The sequence below is a fragment of the Myodes glareolus genome, chromosome 9, assembly GCF_982192425.1.
Source record: "Myodes glareolus chromosome 9, mMyoGla1.1, whole genome shotgun sequence".
Lineage (NCBI taxonomy): Eukaryota > Metazoa > Chordata > Mammalia > Rodentia > Cricetidae > Myodes > Myodes glareolus.
In genome coordinates, this window is record NC_142034.1 from 70,579,649 (window position 1) to 70,595,105 (window position 15,457).

At 45.1% G+C, this 15,457-nt stretch overlaps 2 protein-coding genes across 7 annotated transcripts in view; both read left to right on the forward strand.

Annotated features, from left to right (window-relative positions):
- Slc22a4 (solute carrier family 22 member 4) overlaps positions 1-8,011 on the forward strand; it is a 64,256-nt gene extending 56,245 nt beyond the window's left edge. For all 5 annotated transcript variants that reach the window (XM_087910626.1, XM_087910627.1, XM_087910629.1 and 2 more), the window contains 4 exons: positions 449-663; positions 2,192-2,374; positions 4,758-4,893; positions 7,477-8,011. In XM_087910626.1, the coding sequence (XP_087766752.1) occupies positions 449-663; positions 2,192-2,374; positions 4,758-4,893; positions 7,477-7,552 (610 nt within the window). In that variant the 3' untranslated portion in view covers positions 7,553-8,011. The remainder of the gene's footprint in view (positions 1-448; positions 664-2,191; positions 2,375-4,757; positions 4,894-7,476) is intronic.
- A 2,796-nt stretch (positions 8,012-10,807) lies between these two features.
- Positions 10,808-15,457, forward strand: part of LOC125402757 (solute carrier family 22 member 21) — a 36,074-nt gene continuing 31,424 nt past the window's right edge. Inside the window, exon 1 of one of the 2 annotated variants that reach the window (XM_087910631.1) lies at positions 10,808-11,661. In XM_087910631.1, the coding sequence (XP_087766757.1) occupies positions 11,269-11,661 (393 nt within the window). In that variant the 5' untranslated portion in view covers positions 10,808-11,268. The remainder of the gene's footprint in view (positions 11,662-15,457) is intronic. The other variant, XM_087910632.1, reaches the window with a different exon arrangement.

Genomic DNA, 15,457 nt, shown 5'->3' on the forward strand with positions numbered 1-15,457 from the left:
AGTAAAGTTAACTTTTTCATGTTGTTTTGGATTAGTCCTGTGTCCCCACCTGGTCTAATAGAGACCCAGCATATTATGAAAGTTTTTTTAGAGATGTGTGCTCTCCCGTCATGGTCAGATGTCCTCACAGGGGCATCTGCACTGTTGGCTAGTGGTCTATGCAGAGCAGCACTGTTCTACAGCACTTTCTGCAGAGACAGGAATATTTATAGTCTGTGTTGTCCATCATGGTAGCCACCAGCTCATGTAGCCACTAAGCATGTGAAGTGTCATTTCAACTGAGAAACTGAACAAATAATCTCACTTTAATGTATTTCCATTCAAATAGTCCCACATGGCTAACACCTACTTGGAGGACACGGGACCTAGACCAATTCATGACCATCATAAAAGTTTAGAGAGCCATGGGCCACTTCTTTTGTGATTGTATCATTCGTCTGTCTTTCAGGATGCTAACCTCAGTGGGTTACTTTGCTCTGTCTCTCAATGTTCCTAATTTACATGGAGATGTCTACCTGAACTGCTTCCTCTCTGGCCTGATTGAAGTTCCAGCCTATTTCACAGCCTGGCTGCTGCTACGAACCCTGCCTCGGAGATACATCATAGCTGGAGTGCTGTTCTGGGGAGGAGGTGTGCTTCTCTTGATCCAAGTGGTGCCTAAAGGTAAGAAGTTAGCCCAGGCTAACAGCATCCCAGAAAACCTGGATACATTAATGACCTAGAGTATCAGTACTGGTGACCAGATTCTCATGAGTCACCACTCCCCCATAACACAGCTCTGACATCACCAAACGTTCATCAGATAGGCAGGTGACAGCTGACTGTGACATTTCCTATGTTCCCAACAATGGTGCCAGCAGGGTATGGTGGCCCATCCCTGTCATCTCGGCACTTGGGAAATAAAGGCAGGAGGACCAGTTCAAGGGCAGTCTCAGTTGCGTAGTTAATTTGAGACTAGCTCAGGCTGCATGAGACACTGTCAAAAACACAAACAGAATCAGCAGGATTCAAAAACACAAACAGATCAGTGCATGCAGAATGGTCCAGTGGGTAAAGGTGCCTTCCACCCCACGCTAAGGACCCGACTCGCATCTTTGGAACCCCATGGGGGAAGGAGAGGACTGACTCCAGCATCTCTTCCTCTCCCCACACCCATGCCCTGACACACACTTGCCCACAGACATAAATAACTAATAAATGTGGGGGTGGTGCAGTAACACTAAACAAAAACTCCAAAGTCAAAGATAATACAAAAGGAGATGTATTTCCTTTCCCTAATGTGTCTAGCTTTCTCCTTTTGTTAAAAGACAAACTGATAAATTATTGATATATTGTAATATGTAAAGAAAACTGTTTCTTTTTGCTGTTAACTTTTTAACCCCTGCAGTACTAAGGTCGAAACCCAGGGTCTTACACTAGCTGACTATATCCCCAGCCCTTTGCTTATTTTTATATAGAGGCAAGGTCTTGCTAAGTGACCCAACCTGGCCTTGAACTCATTACATAGCCTAAGCTAACTTTGAATTTATGATCCTCCTGCTTTAGCCAGTGAAGTATTAGTAGCTGGGATTACTAGCATGCACTGGGAGTTGGAAGGATAGCTCAGTGGTTAAAGTACATAAGGACCAGAGTTCAGATCCCAGAACACAAATTGCTGGGCAGGCATGACGGTTCACCTGTAATTATAGCCTTGCATGATGACACACATAGAAAATCATGCAAACAGCATATACATTTGTACACCACATGAACAAAAAGAAAGAAGAATTTCTTTGAAAGCATGCACCACTGAGCCCAACTAGAACTAGATTCCGTAATAATAAAAATTAGGAAAGGAAAGACTGGCTCCTCTCTTTAGAGATTAAACCTAACTATATTAACATCTAACAACTCACAGTGAAACTGCTGTAACACACACACACACACACACACACACACACACACACAAAAACCCACAAGTGGACAGGGGCCTCAGTATACATTAATAATCCAGAATAAGAGTAGCTCCAAATCCAAGCCCACCCCTTGCCTTCCATTGTCAACCATGTGCTGATGGGGATGTTTGAGGACAGAGTCTTGTCCAGCAGTACTTTATGAGGGAACCACCACACCGCAGCAAAAGGAGACCATAAGGTAACTGAGTTCAGTATCAGTTCTAGAAGCACCTGTCTGAAATGAAGTTCTTTTCCAGACTATAGCTCCGTGTCCATCGCCCTGGTGATGCTGGGGAAATTTGGGGTCACCTCTGCCTTCTCCATGCTGTACGTCTTCACTGCAGAGCTCTACCCAACCCTGGTCAGGAACATGGCCGTGGGCACCGCCTCCATGGCCTCTCGGGTGGGCAGCATCATCGCTCCCTATTTTGTTTACCTGGGTGAGATTCCTCTTGTTCTGTCTTTAAATTCATGGTTCATTTTAATTTTTTATGTAATTTGCATCGTGTGTATGACCAAGGGCCTTCTTTGGCCAACCCCCCCACAGCAGGGGTTGGTGGGTGTCCTGTGCTGGTCACATACTCTGACTGCTTAGTTTCACAGCCCGGCTGCAGGAACATTTCATCTTAAAGCCCTCGCCAGTTTCTTTTCATGATGATTCCCAGTGACTCCTTGGATGTAGTAGTAAGGAATCCTCCTGCTATAACTCTGTTAGGTTCCCTTTATCCCCTCTCTCTCTCTCTCTCTCTCTCTCTCTCTCTCTCTCTCTCTTTCTCTCTCTCCTTCCCTCCTTCCCTCCCTCTCCTTCTCCTTCTCTCTTTCTCTCCCCTCCCCCTCTCCCTCTCTCTCAATTTAACAAATTTTGTATTTTATGTATATGATGTAAGTGTAGCACCCTTGTCCCTGGTGTCCAGGGAGGTCAGTAGAGAGTGTCTGATCTCCTGGAATTGGTGTTGCGGAAGGTATGAGCCACCATATGGGTGCTGCGAATGGAACTTGGACCCTCTGCAAGAGCAACAAGTGGTCTTTACCACGGAACCATCATCCAGGCCTGAATTCTTACATGGATAACCCCATCAGTGTGAGCAGGAAGCAGGCAAAGGGGTGGAAAACGCAGAGATTCTAGCTAGTGGACAGGAGTTAGGGTTCCTTGTTCTTGGTGGAACCATCATCAGAAGGGTTGTGAGAGCGGGGCAGACAGACACAGAGTGTCAGGATGAATAGCACACAGAGGAAGCTGTTGAGTCCTCCCCAGTGGTTCGGTGGCTAGACTCAAATTTTCTCTGTGGTATGCATGAGTTCTTTACAGTACAAAGAAGTCCATCTTCTGTATACATTTTATACATATTTTATAAATATTTTCCTAGGTAATCATTTAGAGTTTACTTATATTTTTATTTTGGGTTGTTTGTCTTCAAGAAAGGGTTTCTCGGGGCTGGAGAGAAGGCTCAGAGGTTAAGAGCATTGCCTGCTCTTCCAAAGGTGTTGAGTTCAATTCCCAGCAACTACATGGTGGCTCACAACCATCTGTAATGGGGTCTAATGCCCTCTTCTGGCCTGCAGTCATACACACAGACAGAATATTGTATACATAATAAATAAATATTTAAAAAAAAAGAAAGGGTTTCTCTAAACAGCTTTGGAGTCTGTCCTAGGACTCTCTCTGCAGACCAGGCCTGCCTCAGCTTCCTGAGTGCTGGGATTAAAGGCATGCGCCACCACTGCCCTGTCCAAGACAGAAATTTTTAGTTTCTGTATAAGCAAATATAGCAGTCTTAAATAATATTAAAAGGAGATTCAGTGGGATGTTGTTCAGTGTTTTGAGCCTAATCTTCATTAGGAATTGCCTGGCATAAACAGACTTCCTTATTTTTCTTCCTGATATGTTGGTTATATACCAGATCAAACAAACACACACACCCCAGACATGAATTCTCAGGAAAGGTACACTCTAAATCCATACAGAGAAAGAAACACATATTCCTAAATTTAACACATCCTGCACAGTTGCCCTGAGCACAGTTGCTGAGCAATACTGTGACAGCATACTCTATAGGGTGGTGTCAATTCTCACTATACTTCTCAACTACACTTAGATGATCCAGTGCTGGGCCACTGGTTCACAAGAAGCTGAGCCCAAAAAAGATCCTTTAATATAAGATGCTATTTCTGTTAGCCATACAAGGCCACAGAGAAGACAGAAGACTCAAGAGAACTGTTTACCTTATCAGCCAAAAAAAAAAAATACTACATGCATAACTATTGTTTTTCTGTTCTCCCTGTGTAAGAGGGGCAGCAGGATGAGGGTCTCTTGTCCTCCTGTCCAGTAGCTCCATAAAGAGAAGTCGAGCAGGGCTGGCATGAGGCTCAGTCAGTACAATCCTTGCCTACTAAGCAAGCACAAAGCCCTGGGTTTGACCCCCCACCACCACTGTTTATCCATGGATAAAGTCACAGAGGTGAGGGCAAGAGAATCAGATGTTCAAAGTCATCCTCAGCTACATTGCTAAGTCCTCTCACCACCCATCTCAAGTTACCACACCTATGGAAGCTTTGACAGTGAAGACTTTTATCCAAGGAACATCTGTCATGCACAGTTGGACATGCACAGTTAGCTTAGAGCCTAGCAGTATGCTAATGTACAACCAGGGTTAAAGAATTGTAGGAGCAGGCTGTGGCATCCCATTGTGGTATTTTGCTGACTTTCCTTCTTCTGAAAAAGTTTAGCCTAAATCTGCTCTCACAGCCTGTCTGCACCTTAACAAAATGACTCCCAGGAGCACGTGCGTATCTAACTGATACTCTGTGTCTGCTGCTTTACAGGGGCCTATAACAGACTCCTGCCCTACATTCTCATGGGCAGTCTGACCGTCCTGATTGGAATCATCACGCTTTTTTTCCCTGAAAGTTTTGGAGTGGCTCTACCAGAGAGCTTAGACCAGATGCAGAAAGTGAGAGGGTAAGTAGCAAAAGGATTGGAAGAATAAACGTGGGAGAATATGGAACATGGCCTGAAAAAGAAGAGCTCTGAGTGGAGACAAGCGGAGGGGCACTGAGGAATATTGGCATAGCAACAGTGGAGGGATAGAGACCAGTGGAGCAGGAGAGAACGAAGCCCAAGAAAATAAAAGATCTGGGCTCGTTATATAGTGTATATATAGGTATACATATACATATATAATATGTATGAAGACTGTAAACGTTAAGACAACCAGTGTTCTTCTTAGTATATTAGTATATTGCTTCACACTGAAGATTGTCTGTATCGAGCTGTTTCTAAAAGATGTTTATTTTCCTTAAGAGATAAAAATACAGTCATTGCATTCAGAAAAAAAGTCAATAAAGATACCACAATAGTTTGGGAAAAAAGAAAATAAAAGAATTCAGAATATGGTTTAAAACAAACTAACCAACCACGTATCAACTTAAAATCCTTTGGTAAGAACAGGACACACACCTGTAGTCCAAGCTTCAAGGGAAGGGAAGGTAGGAGGGTCATATGAATACAGGAGTTCAAGACCAGCCTGGACCAAATGATGAACCCCCTCAGAATCTATTCATCCATATATACATGCACACATGCATATGTAAAAATAATCAGATTTTTTAATAAAGAAAAATACATCAAGCAAATTCTAGAAAAATATTTAGAACTGAAAATACAAAATCATGAATCTACAAGAACAAAACAATTTGTGTAAATGTGAACTGAGCAAAGAGGGGGGGAGACAAAATCAAGAGTTAAAGGTCATCTTACACACTGAGACCCTGGCCCCAAACCAAACAACCAACAAAAAACAGTAACAAAAATCAAAACTGATAAGCAGGGGGGAAATATATAAAGCACAAATGCAGACAGAGGGTGATGTCCCAAGTTCTGCAGTCGTGGGGAAGAGGTGTTGCCAGCAAAGGACAGGAACTGGCTGCTTAGAGAAGGTAAAGTTTAACTGTGCAGCACACATGAAAATCAATCTACTCGTCATACATGTAAAGAAATAGAGGAGCCCGTGAGATGGCACAGAGGGGTGAGGGTGTTGACCACCAAGACTGAGCACCTGAGCTCCGTTCCTTGATCCCAGAGTAGATGAAGAGATCTGATTTCCCCCAGTTATCCCCTGTAGTAGATACCACTCTGTTGTGGTGGTAAAATGTTATAGCCAAGAACAGCTTACACAGAAAGAGTTTATTTGGCTTACAATTCGTTAGCATCCTTGTAAAAACCAGGCACGGCTTCTGTAATCCCAGTACCCAGAAAAGCAGAGGCAGCGCTGACCCTGGGGCTTGCTGGCCAATCAATCTAGTCAAATCAGTGAGCTCCAGGTTCAGAGAGATAATGCCTCAAAAACCTAACATGCACCTACATACATATTTGTTCACACACACACACGAACACACGAACACCAATCTGGGTGTTCCCACAATCTGGCTCAATTCTGACACCACACCTAGCATCAGACTCCCTAGGTGTGAGGGCCCAATCCCACTCCTTTCTCAAACTGTGGGTGCCAGGTGCAAGTCATTCTCACTAATGTTTGACTTGGCTACAAAAGTCTGGGGTCCCACAGCTCCTATCTTTGTGTTCAGCCATTTGTTAGGAAGCCTCACAGCTTAGGGAAACACTTCCCTCGCCAGCCTTCAGCACTGTCTGAGGAAGAATACAGGCAGGTGGGTGCTGGAAACCCTGAGTGTGGGGCTACTGCTCTACTGACAGCAGAGGCAGCCCGTGGTTCAGAAGCTCCCCAAACCCCACTGGATGCAGATTCTCCATCCTGTGGGCTTGATCACTCAATCCCCACCCTGCCCTTCTCTGCAGAGCCTGAGAGAGCAAAGCCACGAAGGTCTGTGCTCTTAGATGAAGGCTTCTTCCTTCTGGCAGCTGGTCCCCATGCTGGGCTAGCCAAGCGCCCCTCATAGACCTCAGGAAACCACAGGAGATTCGGGAGCTCTGTGCCAGGACCCAGAGGCAAAGGCCAAACAGGCGTAAAGCTCAGTGCTAGATGGAAAGACTGAGACTCTGAGCTGCATCGGCCTGGCTCCGAATTCCCAACTTATGGCGTAAATTAATTAATGGGGAAAGTATTTGTTTTCTCAACCGTCGGTCTTCCCACTTATTACATAGGAATATTTCACATGGTTGCCTGGGGGCTCTGTGAGATCAAGTGTTAGCCATGGCAGGCCATAATAAAGCTAAGTCCATATGTGTAGATACTGGTCTGTCACAAATTTGAACAGGTACCCACATTTGGTAATTCATCTAATCATTATAATTCTTCATGATAATTCTTAAGTACTGCCATGAACTTCCTGCTACCCCTCAACCCTTTCTTCATGGAAACTGAAGAGCTTAGATTCTAGGCTTTGTGTTTAATCAAGAAAGTAGCTCAAATCCTAAGTCATGAGGTCTGCACCTGTTAGGTTCTTTAGTTAGAATTCACAGGTTTTTCACTGGTCGAATGGGGAAGTGTTTTCCGATGTCAGTCTATTGTTTTAAGGAGAAGAGTCCTAACTGTTTAATTTTCTTCAGCCATTGTTTTCTTTCCAGGTTCAGATGTGGGAAAAAACCAGCAACCTCTGCGGACAGAGAAGAAAACCCCAAGGTTCTAATCACTGCGTTCTAATAAGGGTTCCTCTGCACTCGGCAACCTGAAACACAGATGTGTGAGATGGCCTGGGGTGATGGAGCACACCTGTAATCCCAGCGCTGCGGGGTGGGGGCAGGAGGATCGGGAATTCAAGGTCAGGAGTGCCAGACCAGCCTGGACCACAAGCAACCCTGTCTCAACAAAACAAACCAAATCCAAGCCTTTACTGCTGGAAGGGGCTAACAGGAACAAGGGCATTAGACTGGACTTGCTGTGGAGAAAGGCATGTTGTCCTCTAAACTCTGGCCCACTCTTCCAGATAACCTTCTTGTTTTTAAGAACAAACATTTCTAAAGTGTCTTGACCACTAACTAGTCAGAGGCACAGGTTTGTAAGATTTCTCTTGAAAAGGTGTTAGTCAAGGACTGGCAAAATATGAAGATTAACACACATTTCCAAAATGCTATCCAAATAAAATTGATCGTATTATCACAACTACTTGATGATAACTGTGTGTGTGTGTCTGTATGTATAAGGGTAGAGATGATCCAGCATGCTCAAAATGAGACTAGTTTCTGCAGCCAAATGCTCCTTTGGACAGTAAGTCTTGAGCCTTTGATGGGTAGTTGCCACCCTGTGCTAAAGAGTCAGAGTCATATCAAATAGATGTACAGTTCATCCATTGATCTGCAGACTCTGCTGAACACTGTCTTTATACATATCACCTGATCATAACACCAATGCAGGCAAAGAAGTCGTTCCAGATCTGAGGACATGGCTCAGTTAGCAAAGCAATGATGGAGCATGAGGATGTGATGTCAAAACCTAGGAAGGCTGAATGTATAGCCTTTATAAAATATAACCATGACTATTAAAAAAAAACTAGCCTGCACAGGCCCTGGGTTAAATCTCCAAAACCAAAAAAATCCACACCCCCCCAAAAAAAACCCACAGGAGAAAAGAACAAAAAACATTGAAATAAATTTTCATAAAATAGGAACATCTTGTAATGTTCAAACTATTAGCAGCACCCAAAATTTTAAAGGCCTTAAAATTATACTATCCAGTTAGGCAGCCATTAACTAGAAGTAGCTGCTAAGTATTTAAATGTGCGTGTCACTAGATTTAATTGAAATGTCCTGTAAAATACACACTGAAGTCTTAAGACTAAGTATGAGAAATAGGGATTAACGATTTTTGATAAGAATCAAACGCATTTCAATACTTTCTATGCCAATTTTATGATGAAATGATAACATTTCAGATACATGGGGTTAAATATATTATTACAAGTTGTTTCATACATTTTAAAGAAAAGTTTTTCTTACAGTGGTGGGATCAGACGCAGGGCCTGGCACATGCGAGGCAAGCACTCTCCCACTGAGCCACATGTGGTGATATTTTTTGTGTGCTCTAACAGATAAACCTTGCCTGAAGATCAGAGGGCAGAGCTGGCCACTAGTTAACCAGGGAGTGGAGGCACACATCTTTGATTCCAGCACTTGAAATCTCATGCCTTTGATCCCAGTACTTGGGAGGCACACGCCTTTCATCCCAGCACTAAGGAGATGGAAACAAAGTGATATGGCTGGGTGGAGAGGGGAATAAAAGGCAGTAGGAGACAGGAGCTCAACCCCTTCTGTCTGAGAATTCAGTAGAGGTAAGAAGTCCCTTTAGTGGCTGGCTCCTTTATTTCTCTGATCTTGCAGTATTTGCCCCATATCTGACTCCAGATTTTAATTAAGACCAATTAGAATTCACGCTACAGCCCCACCCCAGCTCTAAAAGCTTTGAATATGCAGCATTGCCAGGTAGAGCCCAGGACACCTGCTGACAACCCAGTTTCACACATCCCTCCCTTCAGGGGACATAATGATAATTAAAATTGCTTCTTCTTTATTTAAAATTTGAGTTTAACCAGGTATATTTTTCATTTATTAAATCTTGAAATTGTATTAATACGGTTAATTTTAATTGTGATGGTTAATGTTGCCAATTTCACGGCATCTAGAATCATCTAAGAGAGACACCTCTAGGCATACCTGTGAGGACGTTTCTAGACTGGGTTAGCTGAGCCGGAAAGACAAACCCTAACAGTGGGCAGCATCCGTTCCATGGTCCGGGACTAAATAAAAAAGGAGAAGACAAGCTGAGCACCAGGATTTGTCACTCCTGGCTTCCTGACTGAGGACAAGTGACAAGCAGCCTCATACTCCTGCCACCATGCCTCCCCAGAGTGACTGACTCCACCCCCAACCATGAGCCTTCCTTCGATTAGTTTTCTCCAGCATTTTGTCTCAGCAATAGGAAATGTAACTAATACAAGAGCTACCAAAACAATTTTAATTATAATGTACACCTGTTGTGCACACCTGTTGTCCCTGCTACTTGGGGGAATGAGAGAGGTGGTCATTTGGGGTCAAAGTGGTAGAAAAAAATCAGGTCAATATATCAGGCTCCACTTCATAAATATAAATAAAAAATATTACTTTAGAACCACACAATTGCTATTTTTATACTCTATCTTTTTCTAATTTCAGGAAATATCATTTGCACAAATAATGGCTTTCATTGTGAGGTTATTTGTTTTGAGGCTGTGTTTCATTGTGTATCCCTGGCTGGACTCAAATCCACAGAGATACTCCTCCCTGTGTTCCTAGTGCTAGGATTAAAGGGCCCTGCCACCAAGCCTAGCAGGTTTTTTCTTTGATATTTTTACCAGTCAGCTCCTGAGTTAACTGTAAAAATAACTAATCAGAGGGTTTAACCCTAGACTAAGACCCTTAATCTTGAAGCTAAATTTTTACATTTGCTTAAATCAATTTGATGAAAGAATGATTTCTTAAGAACATAAAGCACAGAAAGGAACATGAAAACTAAAGTTCATTGTTCGCAGCCTCATGACCACGGTCTCAAAATCTGTCTCAATCATTTTAATGAATATTATTTTATTTTATGTGAATGAGCATTTTGCTCGCATGTGTCTCTGTGTACCACGTGTGTGCCTGGTGTCCAGTAGGGGAGAAAAGGGCTTTCGTTCCCCTGAAACTGAAGTTACTGAAGGTTGTAAGCCACCATTGTGTGCTGGGAATCGAATTCAAGTCCTCTGAAGGAGCACTCTCGGCGGGACACAACGAAAAGTTAAGAGGGTAGGCTATTTAATACTTAATATCTAAGCCTTCCCGCCCTGAACACCCGGCCTGGTCCCCAAGTCCCTAAAGGGGCCCTACTCGGGGGTGTGGCCTCAGAAGGCCCGCCCCCTTTCCCAGCGGAGGCGGGGAGCTACAGAAGCCCCGTCCCCCAGCGGCCCGCGCCCACGCTCCAGGAGACCTCAGCTCAGGGCTCCTCTTCACCACCCGCCCAATTCTGGAGCCAGGCTCCAACCCGCTTCTGCACTGCCCAGCCAGCTCGGAGACCTGGACCGGGTCCGGCGCCCACCGCGGGTCACCCAGCCTCCAGCCCTCCCCACCACGCCGCGCCTCAGAGCTGACCCGAGAGGCGGGCCCTGTGGCCTAGGCCCAGACCCAGAGCCCGTCATGGCCTCATGCCTAAGTTTGGTTGGCGCTGGCGGGTCTGAGGCGGCGGGAGGAACTCACGAGCCTGTCCCTTCGTAAAGGTCAGCAAAAGCCGCCCTCGGGCCGCGGGTGCGCGGCGGGTGCTCCGCACGCATGCGCACTGTACACTGTGCCCCGCCCCCTGCGCCCAGCTGTCTTCAGGGTCTCCGCCAGACTCCGTGAGCGACTAAGGACTGTATGTCAGCCTACGATGACCTAACCGCCTTCCTGGGCGAGTGGGGCCCCTTCCAGCGCCTCATCTTCTTCCTCCTCAGCGCCAGCTTTATCCCCAATGGCTTCACTGGTTTGTCATCCGTGTTCCTGACAGCGACCCCGGAGCACCGTTGCCGCGTACCAGACACCGTGAACCTGAGCAGCGCGTGGCGCAACCACAGTATCCCGTTGGAGACGAAGGACGGACGACAGGTGCCCCAGAAATGTCGCCGCTACCGACTAGCTACTATCGCCAACTTCTCCGCGCTAGGACTGGAGCCTGGACAGGACGTGGACCTGGAGCAGCTGGAGCAAGAGAGTTGCCTGGATGGCTGGGAGTACAGCAAGGACATCTTCCTGTCCACCATCGTGACCGAGGTAGGTGGCAGGCCCCTGTGAGGGTCTGGTGATACCAGGGGTGGCTCTTGTAGTCTTTCGTCCAAGGCACAGGCTCACTGGTGATGGGTATCCTCCAGTCAGGATGCTCAGGAACACAGATTTATGAAATGACTTCTAGCCACGGTATGTCCCTCAGAGCACAAGTGTCAGGCTGGCCATCCGTCCTTAGAGCCACATTGAAGATGAAGTCCAGAAGGTCCTGCTTCTAGGAGAAGCCCTAAGGCTCTGAGTGGTGCGACTTTCTCTAGTGATGTGATCCAGAGGAGCCCAGGACTTGGTCCAGGGAAGTGCCTGCGTCTCAGCTTCTGTGTTCAGAAAGGGATGCTCGGCAGGACTTTTCTAAGTTAAGGAAGCATGTGTCCCAAACTCTCTTCCTTTTCTCTAGTTACTCTCCCTCCTTCACCCATCCTCACCCCAAATGAAGTCTTATCCTGCCCCATAAGTAACGCCTCATGAGAGATGCCCCATGAGAGATGCTCCATGAGGGATGCCCCATGAGGATTCCCCATGAAAGAGGGAAGATGCCCCATGAGAAACTGGGTTTGTTTGTTTGTTTGTTTGGGTTTTTTTTGATTTTTTGATTTTGTTTTTTCAAGATGGTGTGGGAGAATTGTCTGTATTCTGTCAATCATATTTTAATAAAATGCTGATTGGCCAGGCAGGCAGTATAGGCAGGAAAGCCAGACAGGAAGTAGGGGTGGAGCAATGAGAACAGGAGAATTCTGGGAAGCAGAGAGGTTCCTCGGCCATTCCTGTACAGACCACCGAAGAGGCAGCATGTAACTTGCCCAGCAGAGAAAGGTACGGAGCCATTATGGCTAACATAGATGAGAATAATGGGTTAATATAAGTTATAAGAGTTAACAAGAAGCCTGACCTAATGAGCCAATCAGTTTATAACCTTATGGAGTCTTGTGTGTGATTTTCTTTGTTGCTTGCCGGCTGTTGGGGTACTGGGAGGGACAGAAACCCCAACAAGCCAGCCCTCATGTTACATATGGCGCCCAGACGTGGATAACTGAATCCACAGAAAGCTTGAGAAAGCTTGGGAAAGAATAGAGTAAAGCATGTTTTGTTGGTAGCAGCAATTTCTCGGGTCTACTTTGCTTGCTAGAGGCAAGCAAGGCTCTCATCTAAGAGAGGCTTCCTGACTCAGCTTTAGCTGCAAAACCTTGCAGCTCATTAAGAGGTCCTGCCACGAAACACTTAAACGGTGTTGATGTAAAGCTGAACGCATGCTTTTCGGTTTTCAGCCGTAGCAGGAGAAAAGCTGCGCCGTTTTAAAATGCTGGCTTTCTGGACTGTCCTGCCAGGGAAATCTCTGACTCTTTCAGGCAGGCAGTCCGACTGAGTGTGGTCTGTGAGCAGAATGCTTCAGCTTGCTTGCTGGCACGGACCTTGAAATGCCATAGAGTTGTGGCAGTAAAAGGCTCCAGTGGTACATCTACCATGAAGCTGGAAAGCTAAGAAATGGCCTAGATCCAGCCGTCAAAGCCACGGTTTTAGGCTCATGTGGTCAGAAAAAAGGAGAGATATACTTAAAGAGAGATTCAACGAGGAAGAAAACCTCTAAATGGTTTATAGTATGTTACAAATAAATGCAGGATAAAAGTTAAAGTTCTTAAAGTAAAAAGAGAGTGGTTATGAGTGGTGGTACACACCTTTAATCCCAATGCCTGGGAGGTAGAGGCATATTGACCTCTGTGACTTCAAGAGACTGAGGTAGGGATTGACCTCTGTGACCTAAAGGTGTGGTAGTACACACCTTTAATCCCAATGCCTGGGAGGCAGAGACAGAAGCATCTCTGAGTTCAAGGTGTGATAGCATACACCTTTAATCCTAGCACTGGGGAGGCAGAGACAGTGGATCTCTGTGAGTTCAAGGACAGCCTGGTCTACAGTGTTATTCCAGGACAAAGATATACAGAGAACCTGTCTCAAAAAGTAAAAGTAAAAATAAAAGAAATAGAGTTTAAAATAAAGATGGAGAATACACAGAGAATCTTGATACTGTATGCAATTATGCTCTCTTTGAATTGTTTGAATGTTGAGGAAGGAGCAACAGCTGCTGAAAGACTTTTGTTTATAAATGCTGCTGAACTAACCCAAGATAGACATTTTGAAAATACCTTGGCTTCAAAATTGAAGTCAAAAGGTATGTTACTTTGGAGAAGAGATTCTGCTTTTGTTTCCACAGAAAATGAGAGGCTATGGATTTATTCAGAGTTAAGAAAAATCATCTTTGACCAAGGGAGGCCACCTGAGAAATCGACAGGAACAGATGGCCCAGATGACAGAGTTCTACATCCAGAACTGATTCAAGACTGCTGCCTGAGATGATCAAGACTCCCAGGATACTTCAGTCAGGACTTGACTATAACTCTAAATTTTCTTTAGGTCCCCTTAAGACTATCAGCGCCCCCAACCAGCAGGAAGTAGCCTGAAATACTACGCCCACATTCCCAACAAATGGACTATGGGTATTTTTCTTTGTTTAAAAAAAAAAAGAGAGAGGGAAATGGTGTGGGAGAATTGTCTGTATTCTGTCAATCATATTTTAATAAAATGCTGATTGGCCAGGCAGGCAGTATAGGCAGGAAAGCCAGACAGGAAGTAGGGGTGGAGCAATGAGAACAGGAGAATTCTGGGAAGCAGAGAGGTTCCTCGGCCATTCCTATACAGACCACCGAAGAGGCAGCATGTAACTTGCCCAGCAGAGAAAGGTACGGAGCCATTATGGCTAACATAGATGAGAATAATGGGTTAATATAAGTTATAAGAGTTAACAAGAAGCCTGACCTAATGAGCCAATCAGTTTATAACCTTATGGAGTCTTGTGTGTGATTTTCTTTGTTGCTTGCCGGCTGTTGGGGTACTGGGAGGGACAGAAACCCCAACAAGCCAGCCCTCATGTTACATATGGCGCCCAGACGTGGATAACTGAATCCACAGAAAGCTTGAGAAAGCTTGGGAAAGAATAGAGTAAAGCATGTTTTGTTGGTAGCAGCAATTTCTCGGGTCTACTTTGCTTGCTAGAGGCAAGCAAGGCTCTCATCTAAGAGAGGCTTCCTGACTCAGCTTTAGCTGCAAAACCTTGCAGCTCATTAAGAGGTCCTGCCACGAAACACTTAAACGGTGTTGATGTAAAGCTGAACGCATGCTTTTCGGTTTTCAGCCGTAGCAGGAGAAAAGCTGCGCCGTTTTAAAATGCTGGCTTTCTGGACTGTCCTGCCAGGGAAATCTCTGACTCTTTCAGGCAGGCAGTCCGACTGAGTGTGGTCTGTGAGCAGAATGCTTCAGCTTGCTTGCTGGCACGGACCTTGAAATGCCATAGAGTTGTGGCAGTAAAAGGCTCCAGTGGTACATCTACCATGAAGCTGGAAAGCTAAGAAATGGCCTAGATCCAGCCGTCAAAGCCACGGTTTTAGGCTCATGTGGTCAGAAAAAAGGAGAGATATACTTAAAGAGAGATTCAACGAGGAAGAAAACCTCTAAATGGTTTATAGTATGTTACAAATAAATGCAGGATAAAAGTTAAAGTTCTTAAAGTAAAAAGAGAGTGGTTATGAGTGGTGGTACACACCTTTAATCCCAATGCCTGGGAGGTAGAGGCATATTGACCTCTGTGACTTCAAGAGACTGAGGTAGGGATTGACCTCTGTGACCTAAAGGTGTGGTAGTACACACCTTTAATCCCAATGCCTGGGAGGCAGAGACAGAAGCATCTCTGAGTTCAAGGTGTGATAGCATACACCTTTAATCCTAGCACTGGGGA